General features: G+C 43.8%; 1 protein-coding gene across 10 annotated transcripts in view; it reads right to left on the bottom strand.

Annotated features, from left to right (window-relative positions):
• LOC105494150 (M-phase phosphoprotein 9) overlaps window positions 1-24,760 on the bottom strand; it is an 86,274-nt gene that overhangs the window by 60,782 nt on the left and 732 nt on the right. For 5 of the 10 annotated variants that reach the window (XM_011762309.2, XM_071070868.1, XM_011762329.2 and 2 more), the window contains exons 2-7: window positions 22,520-22,781; window positions 18,120-18,273; window positions 13,742-13,831; window positions 11,814-12,328; window positions 8,484-8,607; window positions 3,589-3,679 (exon numbers count right to left, since the gene is read on the bottom strand). In XM_011762309.2, coding sequence (XP_011760611.2) covers window positions 3,589-3,679; window positions 8,484-8,607; window positions 11,814-12,328; window positions 13,742-13,831; window positions 18,120-18,273; window positions 22,520-22,623 — 1,078 coding nt within the window. In that variant the 5' untranslated portion in view covers window positions 22,624-22,781. Of the gene's footprint in view, window positions 1-3,588; window positions 3,680-8,483; window positions 8,608-11,813; window positions 12,329-13,741; window positions 13,832-16,562; window positions 16,681-18,119; window positions 18,274-22,519; window positions 22,782-24,413; window positions 24,583-24,760 lie in introns of those variants that run through there. The other 5 variants (XM_071070869.1, XM_071070867.1, XM_011762349.3 and 2 more) reach the window with 5 other exon arrangements.

Below are 24,760 nucleotides of genomic sequence, written 5' to 3'. Positions count from 1 at the left end.
CAAGACATCCTCCTGCCTTAGCCCCACAAGAAGCTGGGACTACAGGCACACACCACCAAGCCCTGCTAAATATTTTTGTACTTTTAGTAGAGACAGGGTTTTGCCATGTTACCCAGGCTGGTCTCGAACTCCAGAGCTCAAGCAATCCACCCTCCTCGGCCTCCCAAAGTGCTAGGATTACAGTTGTGAGCTACCAGGTCCAACCTTAAAATATATTTTAAAATAGACAATTTCTTTCTTTTTTTTTTTTTTTTTTTTTTTTTTTGAGACAGGGCCTCGATCTGTCTCCCAGGCTGGAGTACAGTGGTACAATCACAGCTCACTACAGCCCCAACCTACCGAGCTCAAACCATCATTCCCCTTCAGCCTCCCAAGTAGCTGGGACTATAAGCTCACACCACCACACCCAGCTAATTTTTGTATTTTGTGTACAGACGAAGTTTTGCTATGTTGCCCAGGCTGGTCTCAACCTCTTGGGGTCAAGTGATCTGCCCACCTTGGCTTCCCAAAGTGCTGGGATCACAGGTGTGAGCCACCACACCCAGCTGACAATTTCTTTGTGAGTAGTATAGACATATAGAATCAATGTAAATAATTCAGTAATTCAAATGTTTATTGACCACCTATAGTGCCAGGCTGGGGTGGCAGGAGGAGTGAGACAAGAAAAGTAAGTAAATCATGCAGTATATAGATGGTAAGCACTCCGATGAGATTTTAAAACAGGATAAAGGGGATATGTAGTGGGGGGTGGGGTAGGCAGGCACTAGTTTTGAATCAGGTGAACAGGGTTGGCTACTGAGAGGATAATTAAGAGGGCATCAGCCATTTTAGCCATGTATGAGGGAGCTCCCTCACACAGGGAGAAGAACATTTCAAGTATGGAAAACAGCCAATGCAAAAGTCCTAAAACATATCTGGGACATTTGAGCAGACAGTCTCCCTTCTCATCAAAGAAACAGACAGAGCACAGCCGGGCGCAGTGGCTCATGCCTGTAATCCCAGCACTCTGGGAGGCTGACACGGGCAGATTGCCTGAGGTCAGGAGTTCAAGACCAGCCTGACCACATGGACAAACTCCGTCTCTACTAAAAATACAAAATGAACTGGGTGTGGTGGTACGTGCCTGTAATCCCAGCTACTTGGGAGGCTAAAGGCTGAGGCAGGAGAATTGTTTGAACCCGGGAGGCAGAGGTTGCAGTGAGCCGGGATTACGCCATCGCACTCCAGCCCAGGCAACAAGAGCAAAACTCTGTCTCAAAAAAAAAAAAAAAGAAAGAAAGGGACAGAGTACAATCGCTAACCTGCAATGGTTCAACTCATTTTTTTTTTTTTTTTTTACTTTATCATGGTGCAAAAGCAATATGCAGTCAGTAGAAACCATACTTTGAGTACCCGTATGACCATTCTGTTTTCACTCTCAGTATTCAATAAAGGATATGAAATAGTCAATACTTTATTATAAAATACTTTGTGTTAGATAACTTTGCCCAACTGTAGGCTAATGTAAGCGTTCTGAGCACATTTAATGTACACTAGGCTAAGTTATGATCTTTAATAAGCTAGATGTACTAAATGCATTTTCACTTTTTTTTTTTTTTTTTTTTTGAGACGGAGTCTCGCTCTGTCGCCCAGGCTGGAGTGCAGTGGCGCGATCTCGGCTCACTGCAAGCTCCGCCTCCCGGGTTCACGCCATTCTCCTGCCTCAGCCTCCCGAGTAGCTGGGACTACAGGCGCCCACAACCGCGCCCGGCTAATTTTTTGTATTTTTTTAGTAGAGACGGGGTTTCACCGTGGTCTCGATCTCCTGACCTTGTGATCCGCCCGCCTCGGCCTCCCAAAGTGCTGGGATTACAGGCGTGAGCCACCGCGCCCGGCCTCACTTTTTTTTTTTTCCTTGAAACAAGGTCTTGGTGTTGCCCAGGCTGGAGTGCAGTGGTGTGATCATGGCTCACTGCAGCCTTGACCTCCCAGACTCAAGCAATCTTCCCATCTCAGCTTTCCAAGTAGCTAGCACTACAGGTGCATCACCACCCCTGGCTAATGTTTTAACTCTTTTGTAGAGATGAGGTCTCAACTTGTTGCTCAAGCTGGTCTCAACCTCATGGCCTCAAGCAATCCTCACACCTTGGCCTCTCAAAGTGCTGGGATTACAGGCATGAGCCACTGTGCCCAGCCCATTTTCTTTTTTTTTTTTTTTTTTTGAGACGGAGTCTCGCTCTGTCGCCCGGGCTGGAGTGCAGTGGCCGGATCTCAGCTCACTGCAAGCTCCGCCTCCGGGGTTTACGCCATTCTCCTGCCTCAGCCTCCCAAGTAACTGGGATTACAGGCGCCCGCCATCTCGCCCGGCTAGTTTTTTGTATTTTTTAGTAGAGACGGGGTTTCACCGTGTTCGTCAGGATGGTCTCGATCTCCTGACCTCATGATCCACCCGTCTCGGCCTCCCAAAGTGCTGGGATTACAGGCTTGAGCCACCGCGCCCGGCCTACCCAGCCCATTTTCAACTTATGATATTTTCAATTTATGGTGAGTTTATCAGGACATAACCCCACTGTAATTCAAGGAACAACTCAGTATAAAGTGAGGTCAAAGAGGTAACAGGGCTAGGTTGTTAGGCCCTGTGGGCCCCTGTAAGGACTCTGAACAACAGGGTTTGGAGCGGAGGAGTCACACGATGTGACTTAACTTTTCAGAGGATCACTTTTTCTACTATGTTGAGAACAGACTGAAGCGTGCAAGAGTGGAAGTGGGGAGGCTAGTTAAGAAGACAGCAGCAACCCAGGTGATAGATGAGAGGCCACTCTTAGGCTGGAAGCCGTGGAGGTGGTGAGAAGTGGTGGGATTCTAGAAAGTTTTGTAAGGCAAAGCTAATTCATCCTGATGAATTGGATGTGGGATATGGGGGGCGGGAAAAAAAGTCTGTATATAAAGCAATTAGATTGGAATAAGCTCACCATGGAGTGTAAAGGATGGCTCAGAGGGTTTGAATTTAATTCATTTTGAACTACCCAAAAAAGATTGATAATTTTTATAGCTGTTCAAAACAACTGCAAAAGTACTTCATTCTCTTTACAGATCTTGTAACATAAATTAAGACAAGAAAGGTGGTTGGGCGTGGTGGCTGAAGTCTGTAATCCCAGCACTTTGAGAAACTGAGGCAGGTGGATTGCTTGCACCCAGGAGTTCACAACCAGCTGAGGCAACACGGCGAAACCCTGTCTCTACAAAAAAATACAAAAAGTAGCTGGGATGGTGGTGCCGCCTGTTGTCCCAGCTATTCTTGGGAAGCTGAGGTGGGAGGATCACTTAAGCCCAGGAGGTTGAGGCTGCAGTGAGCTGTGATCACACCACTGCACCCCAGCCTGGGCAACAGAGTGAGACCCCGTCTCAAAAAACAAAACAAACAAAAGTAAGGCTGCTACCAGAGAACACCACAACACATAACATATTTACAAAACCATACTACTATACAGTATCATCCTATAAGGAGAAATGTAGGCAAGTTGTTTTCTAAAAATAATGCTCTAAAAAACTAAGTACCGTCCTCTGAGTGTAGCTTAGGTTAAAAAAATAAAAATTTAAGTATCATACCTGTTCCTGAATCAGACATCCAAGCATTTGGAGTTTCATCTGGTTTACTGAGGTAAAAAGCACGAGGATGTGTAGCAGCAGCAAAATCAGACTACAAGAAAGAAAACCACTGGTTGACAGCTAAAAGTCATTAGGCACCATCTGCTGACCCAAGGAATGAGAGCCAGGCATCAAACCAAGCGTAGAGAAACCTTCAAAGGGTTCACAAAGAAGAAAGCCTGGGCCAGGTGCGGTAGTTCACGCCTGTAATCCCAGCACTTTGGGAGGCCGAGGCGGGTGGATCACGAGGTCAAAAGTTCGAAACCAGTCTGGTCAAGATGATGAAACCCCCATCTCTACTAAAACTACAAAAATTAGCTGGGCACAGTAGTGGGTGCCTATAAGCCCAGCTACTCCGGAGGCTGAGGCACGAGAATCACTTGAACCCGGGAGGCAGAGGTCGCAGTGAGCTGAGATTGGGCCACTGCACTCTAGCCTGGGCAACAGAGCAAGACTCTGTCACAAAAAAAGAAAAAAGCCTGGTTTCCCCATGGTTATAAGAATGCTAACTAATAGGAATTCACTGTCAAATATTTTTTTTTTGCCTGTGTAATTTACAAAAGTTTATTTCAGTTCTCTGTGGAGCTAGAAGGAGAAAAATGGGGGCAGGCATTATTTCGTGAGTTCAGACCTAAAATGTATTTATAATTTGCCATTTACTTCCAAAACAAATTTGAGGTGCCTAGAATTAAAGTCATTTAGTATAAAAATTAATTTAAAAGCTCTAACAATTCATTTTTATCATTATAATTACAATAAATCAGATTAACTCTAAAAATCATAAATCAATAATATGAGCCTTAAGTAGTAGACTTCCTATTTTTTTTTTTTTTTTTTTGAGACGGAGTCTCGCTTTGTCGCCCAGGCTGGAGTGCAGTGGCGCGCTCTCGGCTCGCTGCAAGCTCCGCCTCCCGGGTTCACGCCATTCTCCTGCCTCAGCCTCCGAGTAGCTGGGACTACAGGCGCGCACCACCACACCCGGCTAATTTTTTGTATTTTTAGTAGAGACGGGTTTTCACCGTGTTAGCCAGGATGGTCTCAATCTCCTGACCTCGTGATCCGCCCACCTCGGCCTCCCAAAGTGCTGGGATTACAGGCGGAAGCCACCGCGCCCGGCCTAGACTTCCTATATACAAACAATTGGTTACTAGTCCCTGCTTACTTATCAATCCTAGTAAAAATTCTGAGCAAATCAATCCTCACAACATCTCTGATACTGTCACAAGAAATGTTTCCAGAGACATGTGATGAGAATATTCCTATCGGAATTTATCTTATCAGGTCCTTCATCAAACTTTTAATTCCTGTAAAGAGTATGTAACCATCCATGAACCCACTGCCAAAGTAAAATCACACTGAGATAACACTACCTACCAAGAAGGGGGATTAACACATCAGCCTTATAAGGCACCACTTATTTTCTTTCTCATCAAGGAAGAAATTCCACCTGTTTCAATTTGTCTCACTACTTGAGACCAAGAGAAGGCCGGGTACGGTGGCTCATGCCTGTAATCCCAACACTTTGGGAGGCTGAGGTGGGCAGATCACAAGGTCAGCAGATCAAGACCATCCTGGCTAACAGGGTGAAACCCCGTCCCCACTAAAAATACAAAAAATTAGCCAGTCGTGATGGTGGGTGCCTGTAGTTCCAGCTACTTGGGAGGCTGAGGCAGGAGAATGGCATGAACCCGGGAGGTGGAACTTGCAGTGAGTCGAGATCACCCCACTGCACTCCAGCCTGGGTGACAGAGCGAGACTCCGTCAAAAAAAAAAAAAAAAAAAAACATCAAGAAGGTGACTGGAAAAGTAAAAGTCCAAGTCAAACAATCCCAAGCAAGATATTTTGTCCTCGTCTGGATTCTGAGATGCAAATTCAGTGCACTCGGCTGCTGCACACACACAGTGGGCTGGCAGGGGCTTACCTTACAAAGCCGCCTGCTGCACTCTTCCTGGGAAACAAGGCATCCATTGAAGAAAACAGGCCCAGCTTTTAATTAAAAGTAAAAGTAGGGTGCAGTGAAAAGCCCTTCTAAAAATAAACCCTCTTAGCCCAAGAAGCCGGCCTAAGCTTAGCACAAGGACCTTAATGAGTTTTAGTAACCATATTAGCCCATCTGAAAAACCACCACCGAAGCCCCTCAGCCTGTGAAATGGGAAAGTCGAGTCTGTCCAAGACAAAGGACCAAGGAAACAAAGAGCAACTCAAGCCCTGGAAAACCCTTCTGCTAAACAATATGCAATTTCAAAATTACTTCAAAGGTGCTATTTACCCAAAATAAACTACCATTGTATAAAAAGAAAATTGGATAAGAGAATCCGGATAACAAGCATTCTCTGCTTTAGACTGAAACTGAAACCAATGAGAGAAGAAAAATAACTAAATAAAGAGGAAAGTTCAAACTTTTTTTTTTTTTTTTGAGACCGAGTCTCGCTCTGTCGCCCAGGCTGGAGTGCAGTGGTGCGATCTCGGCTCACTGCAAGCTCCGCCTCCTGGGTTCACACCATTCTCCTGCCTCAGCCTCCCGAGCAGCTGGGATTACAGGCGCCCACCACACGCCCGGCTAATTTTTTGTATTTTTAGTAGAGACAGGGTTTACCATGTTAGCCAGGATGGTCTCGATCTCCTGATCTCATGATCCACCCGCCTCGGCCTCCCAAAGTGCTGGGATTACAGGCATGAGCCACCGCACCTGGCCAGTTCTAACTTTTGTGAATCCAGAATCACGTAAGAAGTGCATTTCGGGGGTCGGGGGCGTCTCTGATTCAACAACTACCATGAGTTCAAAATCATTTAGGGTTCAGAAATATCAAAGAAACTTGATTTCCCCTAGTAATTTAATACTGAATATTTCAATTACCCAAAAAAAGGAAAACTAAAACTTGTCCAGGAGCTGATCAAAGAAAGACTCAGAGGGAATCACTGCCTCCTCACTGCCTCCACTTTCTGCCCTATGATCGCAAGAGGTAGAAGATGTGAGCAGAAGAGTATTTCAAAGGCAGGGCCAGACCATGGGCAGCTGGTCTGATTCTCCACTGAATAGAGAAGGAAAATTAGGCAGTGGCCTAATTAACCAGCGGCTCCTAGACTCTACTGCACATTAGCATCACCTGATTAAAGTCCCAAAACACAGGTTAGCACGTAGGCTTGGAAGCCAGGAGAAGTAGAGTTTTAAATCTCCTCAGGTAAGTCTAATGTGCAGCAAAGGCAGAACCATGGGGCTACATGGCATATACTGAGCTACAATCACAAAGGACAGCTAGAACATCGGTGAACCCACCGAGTACATAACCACAAGGCCAAAGTTTATCAGAAGCAGAAGTCTGCACAAGAAGACCTATAATCTTAGCAAAAACAGAAGAAAAGAAACTACTGTGTATGAAAACATTCTCCCTTTATACCAATCTATCCCAATGAGAAAAAGCAAAATTTACCCATCTCCAAATGTTTTTCTGCTATCATACCGAACAAGGATACACCATCCTTGATGGCACAGAGAGTCAACAGAATAGAACTACCAACACAGTTCTAAACTAAAGGGCTTTTCTAAAATAGACCTACCAATTCAGTACTAAATTACTTTTCTAAAACAGAACACAGTGCTAAATGGCTTTTCTAAAATAGAACTAACTGGTAGCTCATGCCTGTAATCCCAGCATTTGGGAGGCTGAGGCGGGTGGATCACCTGAGATCAGGAGTTCTAGACCAGCCTGGCCAACATGGTGAAACCCCGTCTTTACTAAAAATACAAAAAAATCAGTCGGGGGCCGGCGCGGTGGCTCACGCCTGTAATCCCAGCACTATGGGAGACCGAGGCGGGAAAATCACAAGGTCAGGAGATCGAGACCACGGTGAAACCCTGTCTCTACTAAATATACAAAAAATTAGCAGGGCGCGGTGGCAGGCGCCTGTCGTCCCAGCTACTCGGGAGGCTGAGGCAGGAGAATGGCATGAACCCAGGAGGCGGAGCTTGCAGTGAGCCGAGATCGCGCCACTGCACTCCAGCCTGGGGGACAGAGCGAGACTCCGTCTCAAAAAAAAAAAAATTAGTTGGGCATGGTGGCACCTGCCTGTAATCACAGCTACCCGGGAGGCTGAGGCAGGAGAATGGCGTGAACCCGGGAGGCAGAGCTTGCAGTGAGCCGAGATCACGCCACTGCACTCCAGCCTGGGGGACAGAGCAAGACTCCGTCTCAAAAAATAATAATAATAAAAAATAAAAAAAATTTAAAAAAAGTTTATTTTAAACAATTAAATGGGTTACTCTCTGGCTAAATGTAAACATTTGCAGTACAAAGAGAAATAGGACCTTTGCAAATGATTCATTTTCATAATATTTTATCCTTTATTAGCCTTGATTTCCAGCCTACTAAAGAAGAAACACTTACAGCAAATCATTATTTCTAATCCCCTGAAACACCAAAAGAAAGATGTATAAACGGGCTGGGCACAGTGGCTCATGCCTGTAATCCCTGCACTTTGGGAGGCCAAGGTGGGTGGATCACCTGAGGTCAGGAGTTCAAGACCAGCCTGGCCAACATGGTGAAACCCCGTCTCTACTAAAAATACAAAACTTGGCCAGGCATGGTGGCACACGCCTGTAATCCCAGGTACTCAGGGAGATGAGACAGGAGAATCGCTTCAACCGGGGAGGCGGAAGTTGAAGTTAGCCGAGATCACGCCATTGCACTCCAGCCTGGGCCACAAGAGTGAAACTCCATCTCAAAAAAAAAAAAATGTATAAATGAACAAATTAACAATATAAAAGAAAGGGCATGAGAATTTTGTTTATGAGCATGTACTAAACCCACACAATCATCAGTACTGGAGCCCGCAGGGAAAGCGATTTGTCACCTACTTTCTCAATTGGTGTCTTCTTGCTTTGCGCATTTCCTTGTTGAGATCTTAAACCTCCATCTTCTACATGTGCTCTCTTTGGTTGGTTCTGCTTCAGTTTTTGTGCCCATGATGTTACAGCATTACTATTTAAGAAGAGAAAACCAAAATTACATTTTTTTGGTTTTGAGACAGCGTCTTGCTATGTCACCCAGGCTGGAGTACAGTGGCGCAATCTCAGCTCACTGCAACCTCCATCTCCTAGGTTCAAGCAATTCTCGTGCCTCAGTCTCCTGACTGAATAGCTAGGAATACAGACACACCACCACACCCAGCTAATTTTTGTATTTTTACTAGAGATGGGGTTTCACCATGTTGGCCAGACTGGTCTCAAACTCCTGACCTCTGCCTGCCTCAGTCTCCCAAAGTACTGGGATGACAGGCATGAGCCACCACACTGGGTTCCAAAATTACTTCTTTAGATACTGTACTTCATATATAAAGCTAACCACCAGTTGCTTTCAGTTGTTTTTCTTTTTTTTTTTTAAATAGAGACCCTCTCTAACACCCAGGCTAGAATGCAGTGGCAGTCGTGCAATCACAGCTCACTGCAGCCTGACCTTCCTCAGCTCAGGTGATCCTCCCACCTCAGCCTCCTGAGTATCTGGGACCACAGATGGGTACCACCATACCCAGCTAATTTTTTCTATTTTTTTTTTGTAGAGACAAGGTCTTGCCATGTTGCCCAGGCTGATCTCGAACTCCTGGGCTCAAGTGATCCACATGTCTCAGTCTCCCAAAGTGCTGGGATTACAAGTGTGAGCCACTTGCCCAGTCAGTTGTTTTTTCTAATAGTGGTAAGATAATGAATTTTTATTAATTCACCTACATCACTTTTTCAATTTCTTATTATCAAAGGCAAAGTAAACAAAAAGACTAACAGTGACTGGCCGGGCGCAGTGGCTCACATCTGTAATCCTAGCACTTTGGGAGGCTGAGGCGGGTGGATCATGAGGTCAGGAGATCGAGACCATCCTGGCTAACATGGTGAAACCCCGTCTCTACTAAAAGCTACTCAGGAGGCTGAGGCAGGAGAATGGCGTGAACCCGGGAGGCAGAGCTTGCAGTGAGCTGAGATCACACCACTGTACTCCAGCCTGGGCAACAGAGTGAGACTCCGTCTCAAAAAAAAAAAAAAATACTAACAGTGACTAATAATACACAAAGTCGGCTGGGCGCGGTGGCTCAAGCCTGTAATCCCAGCACTTTGGGAGGCCGAGACGGGCGGATCACGAGGTCAGGAGATTGAGACCATCCTGGCTAACACGGTGAAACCCCATCTCTACTAAAAAATACAAAAAACTAGCCGGGCGTGGTGGCGGGCGCCTGTAGTCCCACCTACTTGGGAGGCTGAGGCAGGAGAATGGCATAAACTCAGGAGGCAGAGCTTGCTGTCAGCTGAGATCTGGCCACTGCACTCCAGCCTGGGTGACAGAGCGAGACTCCGTCTCAAAAAAAAAAAAGAAAAAAAAAATAATAATACACAAAGTCTGTAGCCATAGACTAGAACAAAAACCACCACATTTGCCTTTCCAAGTGCTAAATGTATCTCTACAATGAAAGTGTATTTGTTGGCATAAACCAATCATTATACTTGAACATACATAAGATTTGTGTTGCTTTACATGACACAATTCAGGGATATGAAACTAAAAATTTGGGATAAATTATGAAAGTTTTAAGGATTGTTTCACAAACATTCAGCCAGTTTACCAAAAAGCCTCCTTTGTCATGAAATGTCACTAAATTTATAAAAATTCTTCTTATACATAAAAAAATTCAGGTCGGGCACAGTGGTTCACACCTATAATCCCAGCACTTTGGGAGGCCAAGGTGGGCAGATCACTTGAGGTCAGGAGTTCGAGACCAGCCTGGCCAACACGGGAAAACCCGGTCTCTACTAAAAATACAAAAATTAGCTGGACGTGGTGGTACATGCCTGTAGTCCCAGCTACTCAGGAGGCTGAGGCAGGAAAATCACACGAACCTAGGAGGTAGAGGTTGCAGTGAGCTACAATCGTACCACTGCACTCCAGCCTGAGTGACAAAGTGAGACTCCGTCTTAAAAAATAAATAAATAAAAACAAAACAAAAGAAACAAACAAAAACATTCAGCAGGATACAGACTAGAAAAAATAAAATAAAAAACATAAAACTGGGGCCAGGCGCAGTGGCTTACACCATAATCCCAGCACTTTGGGAGGCCGAGGTGGGCAGATCACCTGAGGTCAGGACACAGACCAGCCTGCCCAACATAGTGGAACTATGTCTCTACTAAAAATACAAAAACTAGCAGGTGTGGTGGCCCGCACCTGTAGTCCCAGCTACTCAGGAGGCTTAAGGCAGGAGTATCACTTGAACCAGGGAGGCAGAGGTTGCAGTGAGTTGAGATTGCGCCACTACACTCCAGCCTGGGAGACCGAGCAAGACTCCATCTCAAAAAAAAAAAAAAAAAAAAAAAAAACCATAAAATTGGGTAACCCCGTATATAATTTTCAGTTTCAGCTAGACATGATAACATAGCATGCACTCATAGTCCTAGCTACTCAGGAGGATCACTTGAGCCCAGGAATTCTAGGCTGCAGTGAGCTATAATTGCACCACTGCACACCAGCTTGGACAACAAAGTAAGACCCCCACCTTTAAAAAAAAAAAAAATTATTCAAATTACATGAACATGTGTGACAAACTTCCACTATTGATACAGTCCTGTCTGCTGAAAATATCTTTTCTATTTTCTGGCAAAGTTTCCGACCTTAAGAGTTTAGCAGTCTTACAACATTACAGATGGGAAGAAAGTCAGTATCATTAGAATCTAGTGTGGTGTGGGCCAGGTGCGGTGGCTCAAGCCTGTAATCCCAGCACTTTGGGAGGCCGAGACGGGTGGATCACGAGGTCAGGAGATCGAGACCATCCTGGCTAACACGGTGAAACCCCGTCTCTACTAAAAAATACAAAAATGAGCCGGGCGAGGTGGCAGGCGCCTGTAGTCCCAGCTACTCGGGAGGGTGAGGCAGGAGAATGGCGTAAACCCGGGAGGCAGAGCTTGCAGTGAGCTGAGATCCGGCCACTGCACTCCAGCCTGGGCAACAGAGCGAGACTGCGTCTCAAAAAAAAAAAAAAAAAAAAAAAGAATATAGTGTGGTGTGATTTGTTTATTTCAATTTTCTACAGGCAACAAACTGATTAATGTTCAAATACATCCCATTCTATTATAGTCCATTAAAAGGAACTTTATTTACTAGATTCTAAATGTAATAAACTCCCTTCGAATGATGGAAATTCTACTTACCTATTTGTTTTCCCACTGTATACTTCAGAAACCTTATTTTCACCAAGAAAATTATGTTCAAATTCACCAGGAAAAATGGATACATCTTCCTTTAAAGACGCACAGCACTCTTCAGGAGTCTGTATATAAAAACTCTCATTTTTCACACCATCTACAAGTGAATCGGCTGGCACCGCAGGTGCTACATACTGTCCTTTGGGAACATCTACGTGCTCCATGAACTCCTTAGGGTCTTTAGATTTGTATGGATTTAAATCTGAGATACAAAAGGTGCCATATCCACTGCTTACTGAGCTACTATCCACATTGCAGTCTGGTTGTGACGTGGACATTTCTTGCTGTATTTCAGGTTCTGTGGATTCAGGATAATGGATAACAGATTCATTTCTCTCACCGCTTTCAGAAAAAAAACCCATTTGACTTTCCGAAGATACTTGTTTGTTTGAAGAATTTCCTTCACAGGAAGCACTACTAGTCTGTAATTTGACTAAATTTTTTATCTCCTCCTGTATATGCTGGAAATAAAAAGTTAGATTTGGGTAAGAAAGTATATTAAACATCATATTTTTATGACTGTTACAAGAATATCATGTTTCGGCCGGGCGTGGTGGCTCACGCCTGTAATCCCAGCACTTTGGGAGGCCGAGGTGGGCGGATCACAAGGTCAGGAGATCGAGACCATGGTGAAACCCCGTCTCTACTAAAAATACAAAAAATTAGCCGGGCGCAGGGGCGGGCGCCTGTAGTCCCAGCTACTCGGGAGGCTGAGGCAGGAGAATGGCGTGAACCCGGGAGGCGGAGCTTGCAGTGAGCCGAGATTGCGCCACTGCACTCCAGCCTGGGCGACAGAGCGAGACTCCGTCTCAAAAAAAAAAAAAAAAAAAAAAGAATATCATGTTTCAAAATATGATGAAATATCATTCTAAAAAAATGTGATGCTTTATCTTTAGTTTATAAACAAAATTGAGGCTGGTGGCCAGGCATGGTGGCTCATGCCTGCAATCCCAACACTTTGGGAGGGCGAGGTGGGCAGATCACAAGGTCAGGAGCTCAAGACCAGCCTGGCCAACATGGTGAAACTCTGACTCTACTAAAAATTAGCCAGACATGGTGGTGCACATCTGTAATTCCAGCTACTCAGGAGACTGAGGCAGGAGAATTTCTTGAATCCAGGAGGTAGAGGTTGCAGTCAGCTAAAATCGTGTCACTGCACGCCAGCCTGGGTGACAGAGTGAGACCTTGTCTCAAAAAAAAAAAATTGATATAACATATTGTTTTTTCTTACAAATATAAAAAAGGACGCTGGGCGTGGTGGCTCATGCCTGTAATCCCAGCACTTTGGGAGGCCGAGGCAGGCAGATCACGAGGTCAGGAGTTCAAGATCAGCCTGGCCAACATGATGAAACCCTGTCTCTAATAAAAATACAAAAATTAGCCAGTTATGGTGGCACACACCTGTATTCCCAGCTACTCAGGAGGCTGGGGCAAGAGAATTGCTTGAACCTGGGAGGTGGAGGTTGCAGTGAGCCAAGACCGTGCCATTGCACTCCAGCCTGGGCAACAGAGTGAGACTTCATCTCAAAAAAAATAAATAAAAATAAAATTTAAAAAGTGCCAGGCAGGAGGCCGAGGCGGGTGGATTACCTGAGGTCAGGAGTTCGAGAGCAGCCTGGCGAACATGGCAAAACCCCGTCTCTACTAAAAATAGCAAAATTAGCCAGGCGTGTTGGCGGGTGCCTGTAATCTCACCTACTCGGGACGCTGAGGCAGGAGAATGGCTTGAACCCAGGAGGCAGAGGTTGTAGCAAGCTGAGATCATGCCACTGCACTCCAACCTGGGCGACAAGAGTGAGACTCCATTTCTATATGTGTTGTGTATGTATATGTATATGTATATAAAAAAGGAATCAATGTAAATGACAACTTACTTGAATTTGGTTGTGGAACTGCTCCTGCTGGGCAACTATCTGTTCTTGGCATTGTTTTTCCACCAAATTGAATAGCTGTAACCACCTGGTCTATTAAATTATAAAATATGTTAGTTAAAAATAATTTTTTGACTTAACATTTCACAGAACAATTCCTCCAGTGTAAAAGAGCACTTTTTAGGTCATGATCCATCCCGAATCCCAAGAGCCATCGGCACTCTCATAGCTGGAGTATGCCAGCACGTCACACCAAGGGAGCAGGGAGTTCTACAGAAGGCTACATTCAGCCTCAAGGCTGGGAGACTTTCAGCCACAGACCATATGCAGCAATACACAACAGCAGGAAGTGGCTATGAAAACTACCTGCCTGTGTAAAGCCTTTCAGCATCTTTCCACTCCTAAGCTCTCCTTAGATGGCTCTGCACTGTCTGGCTCCTGCGCACCTCCCCACTTCATCCCAGCCCTCTGTCCCTTGCTGGCTGCACACCTGTTCTTGAGCGTGCCACAATTGTCTCCCACCTCACAGCTGAGCACCTGCTGTGCCCGCCACCTGGCAAGCTCTTGCTCAGCTCTCACCATGGCTGCTGTCTTCCCATCCTGACTGCTGTCTTCCCACCCTGACTGCTGTCTTCCCACCCTGACTGCTGTCTTCCCACCCTGCAATTTCAGCCTAACTGTCATCTTCTCAAACCATCCTAACAGTTCCTTTCTTTCTTATCATCCTATGTATTTCCTTCATAGCATTTGCCACATCAGAAAGTCTCTTAATTGTTCACTTTGTGAACTCTGTCTCCTACCCCTGCCCCACTCTAACTCCAAGCTCTCCACTAAAAACTTGTGGGGTCCTGGACAAATTTATTTGTACCTCAGTTTCCTACTTTATAAAATGGGAATAACAACATCTCATAGGTGGCTAAGAGGATTAAGTTTTATTTATTTATTTTTTGAGACGGGGTCTGTCGCTCTCTCGCCCAAGCTGGAGCGCAGTGGCATGATCTGGGCTCACTGCAACCTCCGCCTCCCGAGTTCAAGCAATTCTCGTGCCTCAGCCTCCCAAGCAGCTGAGATGACAGGCATGTGTCACCATGTTTTGCTAATTTTTTTTTTTTTTTTTTTTTTTTTTTTTTGAGACGGAGTCTCGCTCTGCCGCCCAGGCTGGAGTGCAGTGGCCGGATCTCAGCTCACTGCAAGCTCCGCCTCCCGGGTTCACGCCATTCTCCTGCCTCCGCCTCCCGAGTAGCTGGGACTACAGGCGCCCGCCACCGCGCCCGGCTAGTTTTTTGTATTTTTTAGTAGAGACGGGGTTTCACCGTGTTAGCCAGGATGGTCTCGATCTCCTGACCTCGTGATCCGCCCGTCTCGGCCTCCCAAAGTGCTGGGATTACAGGCTTGAGCCACCGCGCCCGGCCTGGCTAATTTTTATTTTTTTTAGTAGAGACACGGTTTTACCATGTTGGCCAGGCTGTTCTTGAACTCCTGACCTCAACTGATCCATCTGCCTCAGTCTCCTGAAGTGCTGGGATTACAGGCCTAAGTTTTAAATTTAAATATGATGCAGTGATCTCAATGGGGAAGCAACTCCATGTTGGAAATCTGTAAGGTCACAGTCATGACAAAGCTGGGGGGACATCACTGGCATTTAGTGGGCAGGGTCCAGGCATGCAGATCATAGGGCAGTCCCCCACGACGAAGAATTGTCCTGTGTCCATTTTATATTACAAAACAATAAATATTTTGCACATTATTCATAACATCAAAACAAACTTGTTTCAAAATCTCATGAGAAGTTCGTCACCCTTTCAGAAAAGCATGTTACCAGTGGAGGTGCTATATACAATACCTGGATCATCAACACACCATAGCTACATCGATCTGTGTTCAGCTGCTGAATTCACAGTGAGTCTACATACAGGTAAACATGACTACTTCATTATGTCTTCTAATGAACATGTGCCTCACATGGATATATCCAAATACATGTTATTGATTTTTTGAAGTGGGTACAGGTGGGTTATTTTACCTATGAATTTCATTTTAGGATAATATAAATTGATGTTATTTTGAAAGCTGTTATAAAAAGAGAGCTCAGAGGCTGGGCACAGTGACTCATGCCTGTAATTCCAGCACTTTGGGAGGCCAAGGTGGGTGGATCATTTGAGTTCACGAGTTCAAGACTAACCTGGGCAACATAGCAAAACCTTGTCTCAACAAAAAATACAAAAATTAGCTGGGCATGGTGGTATGCACCTGTAGTCCCAGCTACTTGGGAGGCTGACGTGGGAGGATGGCTTGAGCCCAAGAGGTTGAAGATGCAGTGAACAGAGGTTGTGCCACTGCACTCCAGCCTGGGTGACAGAGTGAGACCCTATTTAAAAAAATAAAAAAGAGAGAGAATGAAAGAGGAGAAAAAGAAACAAAGAGAAGGGAGGAAGGGAGGGAGGGAAGGAAGGAGGAGGAAGATGGGAGGGAAGGGAGGGGAGAGGTATGGAAGGGAATATATTCTGATTCTGACTTAAGATGCTGATGTCAAAAAAAAATGTTGATTTCAAATTGTTAAAAGTAACAATTTCTAGTTAAACACAAATTTTCCAGAAGTTAAACTACATTATGGCAATGCCTCCTTTGTCCTAAAGCATGTTAATTCAGGTATCAAAAGCTAATGAGGGCCAGCCATGGTGGCTTATGCCTGTAATCCCAGCACTTTGGGAAGCCAAGGTAGGAAGATTACATCAGGTCAGGAGTTCGAGACCAGCCTGGCCAACATGGCAAAACCCCTTCTCTACTAAAAATATAAAAATTAGGTGGGCATGGTGGCACTCGCCTGTGATCTCGGCTACTCGAGAGACTGAGGCAGGAGAATCACTTGAACCTGGGAGACAGTGGTTGCTATGAGCCAAGATCGCACCATGGCACTCCAGCCTGGGCAACAGAGCGAGACTCTGTCTCAAAAACAAACAAACAAAAAGCTAATGAGTAGATACATTAGGGGAAACATTTAATATATTTAATAAAACATTCCATTTTTAATTGCATTTGTATGGGCATTTTTAAAGGTCTTTCACATTAGTACATACTGATTATTATATGCAAACAAGCATAAAGTATAAAAACTGAAAACTCAATTTTTTTAAGCATATAGTAATACTTTCTTATAATTCCAATAATTATGGATAATGGATATAAATAATTATACTTAGCAGTTGCTGCTATTGAATTCTTAAACCAGGTAATCTTTCATTTCGCTTACTCTACTTGCTAAAAAATAACACAAATTATGCTTTTAAAAGTATAATTAACGTTTAAAATAAGATCTAGTGCTTTCTAAGAATTAATAATGGTTTATACATTTCTATTAAAAACTATCAAATTCAGCCTTAAGAAAGTCTATCTTGAGCATTATTCTATGAAACAAAATTTATATGTAAGGTTTTTTGTGTTTTTTTTTTTACTGAGGGGGTCTAGTTATGTTGCCCAAGCAGGTCACAAACTCCTGGGCTCAAGCTATCTACCTCCGCCTCCTTAAGTGCTGGGATTACAGGTTCTCTATTTTTATATATAGAGAGAGACAGGGTCTCAGTCTGTCACCTAGGCTGCAGTGTAGTGCTGTGATCATAGCTCACTGCAACCCTGACCTCCTGGGTTCAAGTGATCCTCCCACATCAGCCTCCCAAGTAGCTACGACTACAGATCCCATGCCACCATGCCCAGCTAATTTATGTATGTATTTATATTTGCAGAGACAGGGTCTTGCTATCTTGCCCAGGCTAGTCTCAAACTCCTGGCCTCAACCAAACCTCCCACCTTGGCCGCCTAAAGTGAAAGGATTATAGGCGTGAGCCACTGTGCTCGGCCATGTAAGTATTCTTTTAACTGTCACATTTTTATATCACAGTTTAACCTATGAGCCAAAGAAAGAACCACTGATCTGAAAACAATATAATGGAATGTATCACAGCTGAATATGGTAAGGTACTAAATAGAAGCTTCAATTTATAATTAGAACATTGAAAATATTTCAAAGTGGATTTAGGTTTTTTAAAATGATGACAATTCCATATAAGTTACTGACAACATTACAATTAGTAACAATTTTAATAATTTTGGGATTCTCAGGTCTCTGAATGAAGACAATGTTTTAGTTCATATTTAATATACAAATTAGAATGTCTAATCAGTAATATATTGTTAAAAAATACTTTTGATCACCTTTTTCCCATTCATTCAATATCATTCCTAAATTAATATACTTGACCACTTTAGCATTAACTTAAAAGTGTCATGCTCTTCAGGACATAAATTTCTAATAATTTAGAGTTTAGTAGAGGTATGTTTTAATATAATTATCTTAAAATTACAAAAATAAAACAAAATTAGATACCTCACAGCTTTTCCAAAGTTCCGAATCAGTCTTTCCACTGTTTTGTAGCTCTTGCATTAAAGAAGTTAGGACTTCAACTGTACCTTGAATTACAGATGGTCTGGTCTTCCCTGAGAAAGAGGATACCCCATTTGTACTAAGGTGGGGACTACTTCTGTTGAAACATAAATAATTCAAATGGTTTTCTTCACTCTATCAAAGTGTTGAATAATTCAGCAGTTCAAGATTTAGCAGAGCAGTACAAAACCACTGATATTTAATCCTTCTAATGGCACCTCATTTGTTGAAAATCTGATCACAAGTTGGTTCACAAAAGGAAAAGGGCAGTAAAAAGACCGCACTGTATTCTTTTTAAGAACACAACAGAAAGACCTTCTCCAGAAGTGAGAGAACACTCCAAAGGATCAGCAGAAAATAAAAAAAGTCTGTGCTAAACAATAAGATTAATTTCCAGCTTCTCTGATCTCCCCTATTCCAGAGGATTATTTCCCCCAACTTTAAGAACAGCCCTTCATTGTGCAGTGGGGATTCTTTCTCCACTGCCCCAAATGACAGTCAAATCTTGTTCACTGGATACCCATAATTTGGTATGATAAGCTGATGCCTATCTCGGCACTATCTCTGAATAAAAGTTGTGCCAAGCAAATTAGCAGCAAGTATTCAGGACTTACTTAGCCTACTCAGTGTGTAAAACAGCACTGATTCTTTCCAGGAGTACTGCTTTTCCAAACTTCAAGTAAGTTATTTTGGATTTGTTTTATAAACACACAATATATTTCAGGTCATTAAAATGTACTTAAAATCTAGTCACAAAAAGATCATTTTCATTTATTTACTGCTTGATATCCTCCTTTCTTTCACAAAGAATTTGTTTTAAAAATAAATAAATAAAAATAACAGTAAAATAATAGTTAGGACCAGTGAAAATATTACTAAAAATTCAAAGGAGGCCAGGCGCAGTGGCTCACGCCTGTAATCCCAGCAGTTTGGGAGGCCGAGGTGGGCGGATCACAAGCTCAGGAAATCGAGACCATCCTGGCCAACATGGTGAAACCCCATCTCTACTAAAATACAAAAAATTAGCCAGGTGTGGTGGTGCACGCCTGCAGTCCCAGTAATCAGGAGGCTGAGGCAGGGAAATCCCTTGAACCCAGGAGGCGCAGACTGCAGTGAGCTGAGATCGTGCCACTGCACTCCAGCCTAGCAACAGAGCAAGACTCCCGTCTCAAAAAAAAAAAAAAAAAAAAATTAAAAGGGAAGAACATATGTTATCAGTAAAGGGTTTTACATAGCTGTAATAATCGAGTTTAAATGTGGCCAATTTACCTGCCAGTCACAATGAAAAGGGAGACAAGTTTAATTGCCTAATTTTCACTAGCAAGGCACAGCTTCCTCCACCCAAATCAAACACTGTTCTCACAGGAATTTCTTCTAGAAGTGTACTTCAAAGGGACCATCAAGTAATGCAAGAACCAAAATGCGAGGCCAACTTTCAGCAAGTGCATATAGATTACTGTAGGACTATTCCCCGTGCCTTTTAAAATGTACTTTCTTCGCCGGGCGCGGTGGCTCAAGCCTGTAATCCCAGCACTTTGGGAGGCCGAGACGGGCGGATCACGAGGTCAGGAGATCGAGACCATCCTGGCTAACACAGTGAAACCCCGTCTCTACTAAAAAATACAAAAAAATAGCCGGGCGAGGTGGCGGGCGCCTGTAGTCCCAGCTACTCGGGAGGCTGAGGCAGGAGAATGGCGCAAACCCGGGAGGCGGAGCTTGCAGTGAGCTGAGATCCGGCCACTGCACTCCAGCCTGGGCGACAGAGCCAGACTCCGTCTCAAAAAAAAAAAAAAACAAAAAACTTTCTCATTTTACTTCACATATTCCTCTGTTTGTTTTTTACAACTCCCCATCCCCATTGTTTTATATACCCATGTAAGCGGCCTTAAATTCCTCCTGAAAAGGGCAGAGAATTAACAATTTTTTAAGTAATGTATTTATTTATAATTATAATACACAATTTCTTCAAGACCTACTGTGTTTAAAGTTCCTTGCCCCTTTACCAGTAAGGCCCCAAAACCGCTGTTTTCCTTTCTTCTATATGCTGTTTATAGATGCTCTCCTCTCTTACAGTCCTTGCCTCTTTGCTGTTTCTACACTACTGTAAATTTAGAAACCCAATAACCAAGCTTGTCAGACTATGTGCAAATTGAAAGTAAACAGGCTGATGAAAAACAAACTAACCATGATCTGTGTTAAGACCATTAAAAAATAAAAACAAACCAATCATAGGATAGCTTAAAAATAAAATGCACCGGGCGCGGTGGCTCAAGCCAGTAATCCCAGCACTTTGGGAGGCCGAGACGGGCGGATCACGAGGTCAGGAGATCGAGACCATCCTGGCCAACACAGTGAAACCCTGTCTCTACTAAAAATACAAAAAATTAGCCAGGCAAGGCCGGGCGCGGTGGCTCAAGCCTGTAATCCCAGCACTTTGGGAGGCCGAGATGGGCGGATCACGAGGTCAGGAGATCGAGACCATTCTGGCTAACACGGTGAAACCCCGTCTCTACTAAGAAATACAAAAAATAGCCGGGCGAGGTGGCAGTGCCTGTAGTCCCAGCTACTCGGGAGGCTGAGGCAGGAGAATGGCGTGAACCCGGGAGGCGGAGCTTGCAGTGAGCTGAGATCCGGCCACTGCACTCCAGCCTGGGCTACAGAACGAGACTCCGTCTCAAGAAAAAAAAAAAAAATTAGCCAGGCAAGGTGGCGGGCGCCTGTAGTCCCAGCTACTCGGGAGGCTGAGGCAGGAGAATGGCATGAACCCGGGAGGCGGAGCTTGCAGCGAGCCGAGATAGAGCCACTGCACTCCAGCCTGGGCAACAGAGCAAGACTCTGTCTCAAAAAAAAATAAAAAATAAATAAAATGCATTTTAAAAAAATAAATAAAATGCATAAAACACACTTTGATAACATCTATTTAGTCCACTATTTTGTCTACTTAGAGTCTGGTTTTGTCTTAACTTCCTAATACTCAACTTTAATTGCTGCTTCCCACATTGGTGAAGTATTTCTGCAACATAAAACATCATTTGTCCCAATTATTTAAAAATGTAGAAATAATATTTAGGCAACTAAATGTTAAAGATATGCTTGTAATTTACAAAAACAAACAAAAAAGTGTAAAGGAAAGTAAAACATGCAAAACAAGTTCTTTTTCAGAATGCTTTCCATGCAAAAGTACGTATCTCTGGGAGAAATGAAAAACATGAAAATACTAAACCTACTCCTGACTTAAACAACTGTCCTTGAACATTCTTTCTTTTTTTTTTTTTTTTTTTTTTTTTTTTGAGACGGAGTCTCACTCTGTTGCCCAGGCTGGAGTGCAGTGGCGCCATCTCAGTTCACTGCAAGCTCCACCTCCCAGGATCACGCCATCCTCCTGCCTCAGCCTGCCGAGTAGCTGGGACTACAGGCTCCCACCACCACGCCCAGCTAATTTTTTTTTTTTTTTTTTTTGTATTTTTAGTAGAGATGGGGTTTCAGCCGGGCGCGGTGGCTCAAGCCTGTAATCCCAGCACTTTGGGAGGCCGAGACGGGCGGATCACGAGGTCAGGAGATCGAGACCTTCCTGGCTAACACAGTGAAACCCCGTCTCTACTAAAAATACAAAAACTTAGCCGGGCGAGGTGGCGGGCGCCTGTAGTCCCAGCTACTCGGGAGGCTGAGGCAGGAGAATGGCGTGAACCCGGGAGGCGGAGCTTGCAGCGAGCCGAGATAGAGCCACTGCACTCCAGCCTGGGTGACAGAGCGAGACTCCGTCTCAAAAAAAAAAAAAAAAAAAAAAGAGATGGGGTTTCACCATGTTAGCCAGGATGGTCTCGATCTCCTGACCTTGTGACCCTCCCACCTTGGCCTCCCAAAGTGCTGGGACTACAGGCGTGAGCCACTGCGCCTAGCCTCTTTTTTGTTTGTTTGTTTTTAAGACGGAGTCTTGCTCTGTTGCCCAGGTTGGAGTGCAGTGGTGCAATCTTGGCTCATTGCAACCTCTGCCTCCCAGGTTCCAGCAATTCTCCTGCCTCAGCCTCCCGAGTAGCTGGAACTACAGGCACACGCCACCACACCTGGCTAATTTTTGTATTTTTAGTAGAGACCAGGTTTCACCATGTTAGCCAGGCTCGTCTCCAACTCCTGGTCTCAGGTGATCCACCCGCCTCAGCCTCCCAAGGTGCTGGGATTACAGGCATGAGTTACCGCGCCCAGCCTCCCTGAACATTCTTGATAGGTTAAAAAATAATAATAATAATTCAAATCAGTAACTCTGACACTATTTGGATAAACTGGTAAATGTATGCAAATAAGGTTATTCTGATTTGTTACATTTTCTAAAATCCCATTCTTACCTATCAGTATTTAAGTTCAGTCCAAGAGAATGCAGAGAATTTTTATCAGATTCTACAGAAGATGAAGTTTTGTGTAAGGTTTTCACCAAGTCAAACTCTTCCATAGTGTAAAGAAATTGTTATATTCTCTTATTTGAAAATAAAGGTTCTTGGACTGTTTGAGGAAAGTGAATCCGTGTCATCTTCAGAGGCTTCATCGTCTACTGGCATTTTCAGTGGCTAACATTCAGAACTGTGAAATATCCTAAACTTCCAAGAGAGTCTGAAAATGAATGGGGGAAAAGAAACTACTATAAAAAGCCACTAAACCTAGCAACTGCTTTTACATAACTTTGGAAACCTTAACTTCTTTCATGCAGATCTCCATTAAGGACAGCAACAGTATTCATAATAATCAAAATGTAGAAACCACCCAAATGTCCATCAGTGGCTAAACGGATAAACAAATGAAGCATATCCATAGAACAGGCTAGGATTCAGCCATAAAAAGACATATGCTACAACACAGATGAACACTAAAGCTACTATGCTAAGTAAAAAAAGCCAGTCACAAAAGACCACAGACTATATGATTTCATTGATATGAAATATCTTGAATTGGCAAATTTATAGACAAATGGCTGCCAGGAGCTGGAGGAAGGAGAGAATGTGAGTGAGTGCAGTTGGTATGGAGTTTCCTTTGGGGTGATAAAAAATTCTGGAATTAGTGATGATGGCTGGACAACCTTGTGAACTAAAAACCACTGAATTGTACACTTTTAAAAGGCTGAATTTTATGGTATATGAATTATGTATTATGTATCTCAATTAAAAATCTACATCAAGGATTATTTGCAAAAGCAGCATCACCTTTTTCAGGTAATATTTCAGATTTTTATATGTTTAATAATCAACGTTCTGTTTTTTAGAGACAGCATCTTGCTACATTGCCCAGGCTGGTCTACAACTCCTGGCCTCAAGCGCTCAGCCTTCCGAGCAGGGGGGATTACAGTGCAAACCATTTTGCCAGGCTTTACAATGAAGGTTCTAGATACAATTCTATTATGTAACAATTGGAATACTTGCATGCCTTATTCATTTGTTTAATAAATTCTACCAAGTATATATGTTTGTTGACTTAAACAGAGACTAGAAGAACTGAACTACTTAATATTTGTTTTAAAAAGAGCCAATTAAACTGTTAACAACCATAGCTTCCCCATTGTCTGGAAGTACATTTTGAACTATATATATGGTCTTTTGTCTCTGTGCAGCTATTCTTAGAAAATAAACCAGCTGGACACACTGGAGCCTGCCTGCTGCTACTGGGAGCATGTCCCAGCTACTCTGGAGGCTGAGGTGGAAGGATCACTTGAGCCCAGGAGTTCAAGGCTGCAGTGAGCTATGATCCTGCCACTGCATTCCAGCTTGGGCAACAGAGCAAGACTCCATCTCCTAAAAAATAAAAATAAAAATACTAAATAAAAAAATTATTTGCCAGGCCAACTAAAATTTCACTGAAGCTGGGTATATACAATGGCAAATTGGCTGTAACAGGTCAAACAAGATGCCTCCTTCCTGGGGAATTCATGCATTTATAAAAGAGCAAGGGAGCAAGAAGAAAAAGGAGAAATAAAGGGAAAAAAAACTCAGCTGCTCACAAACTGAAAAGCTTAGAGAGTGCAACAGGAATACTGTCTAGTATTCCGCTTCCGCTAGATTCCCACTTTTAGGTCCTGCTTCTATAAAGCATTACACAAAAACAGGGACCATTTCCTTCAGGGACAGGAGTGAATGCAAAGGGTAACCGGACCTAACTAAATTGACTTTTCCCCAGTGGCTCAGCCCATCACCCACGACAAATGGGGCACTGAAACTGTCAAGGACTGCCCCTTCCAACTGGCAACAGAAATACCTGGATTCCAATCACCGTGCTGTTATGCCAGGAAAACACAAGCTCTCCAGGGAGATGGACCTGCAACCCCATCTATTATTTCCCCTGCTGAGGTAATCCGGATCCGGATGCAGATCCAGATGGAAAACCACTACAAATTCAAGGATGCTTCTCTATTGGAGTGGAGGTGCTATGGGGAGGGCAGGGAAGTAAGAGGGAAAAATCCTTAAACACCCACATATACAATGCAAAAAAAAATTTTTTATTTTGATACAGAATGAATATAAGAGCAGAGCTTTTACATTTCTCAGCAACAAGATATGACGCTTTTGGTGTCCCCACCCCCTAGCAAAAAAAGGGAGCTGGGC

Source organism: Macaca nemestrina, chromosome 10, assembly GCF_043159975.1.
Source record: "Macaca nemestrina isolate mMacNem1 chromosome 10, mMacNem.hap1, whole genome shotgun sequence".
Lineage (NCBI taxonomy): Eukaryota > Metazoa > Chordata > Mammalia > Primates > Cercopithecidae > Macaca > Macaca nemestrina.
This window is presented reverse-complemented; position numbering and strand designations above follow the sequence as displayed.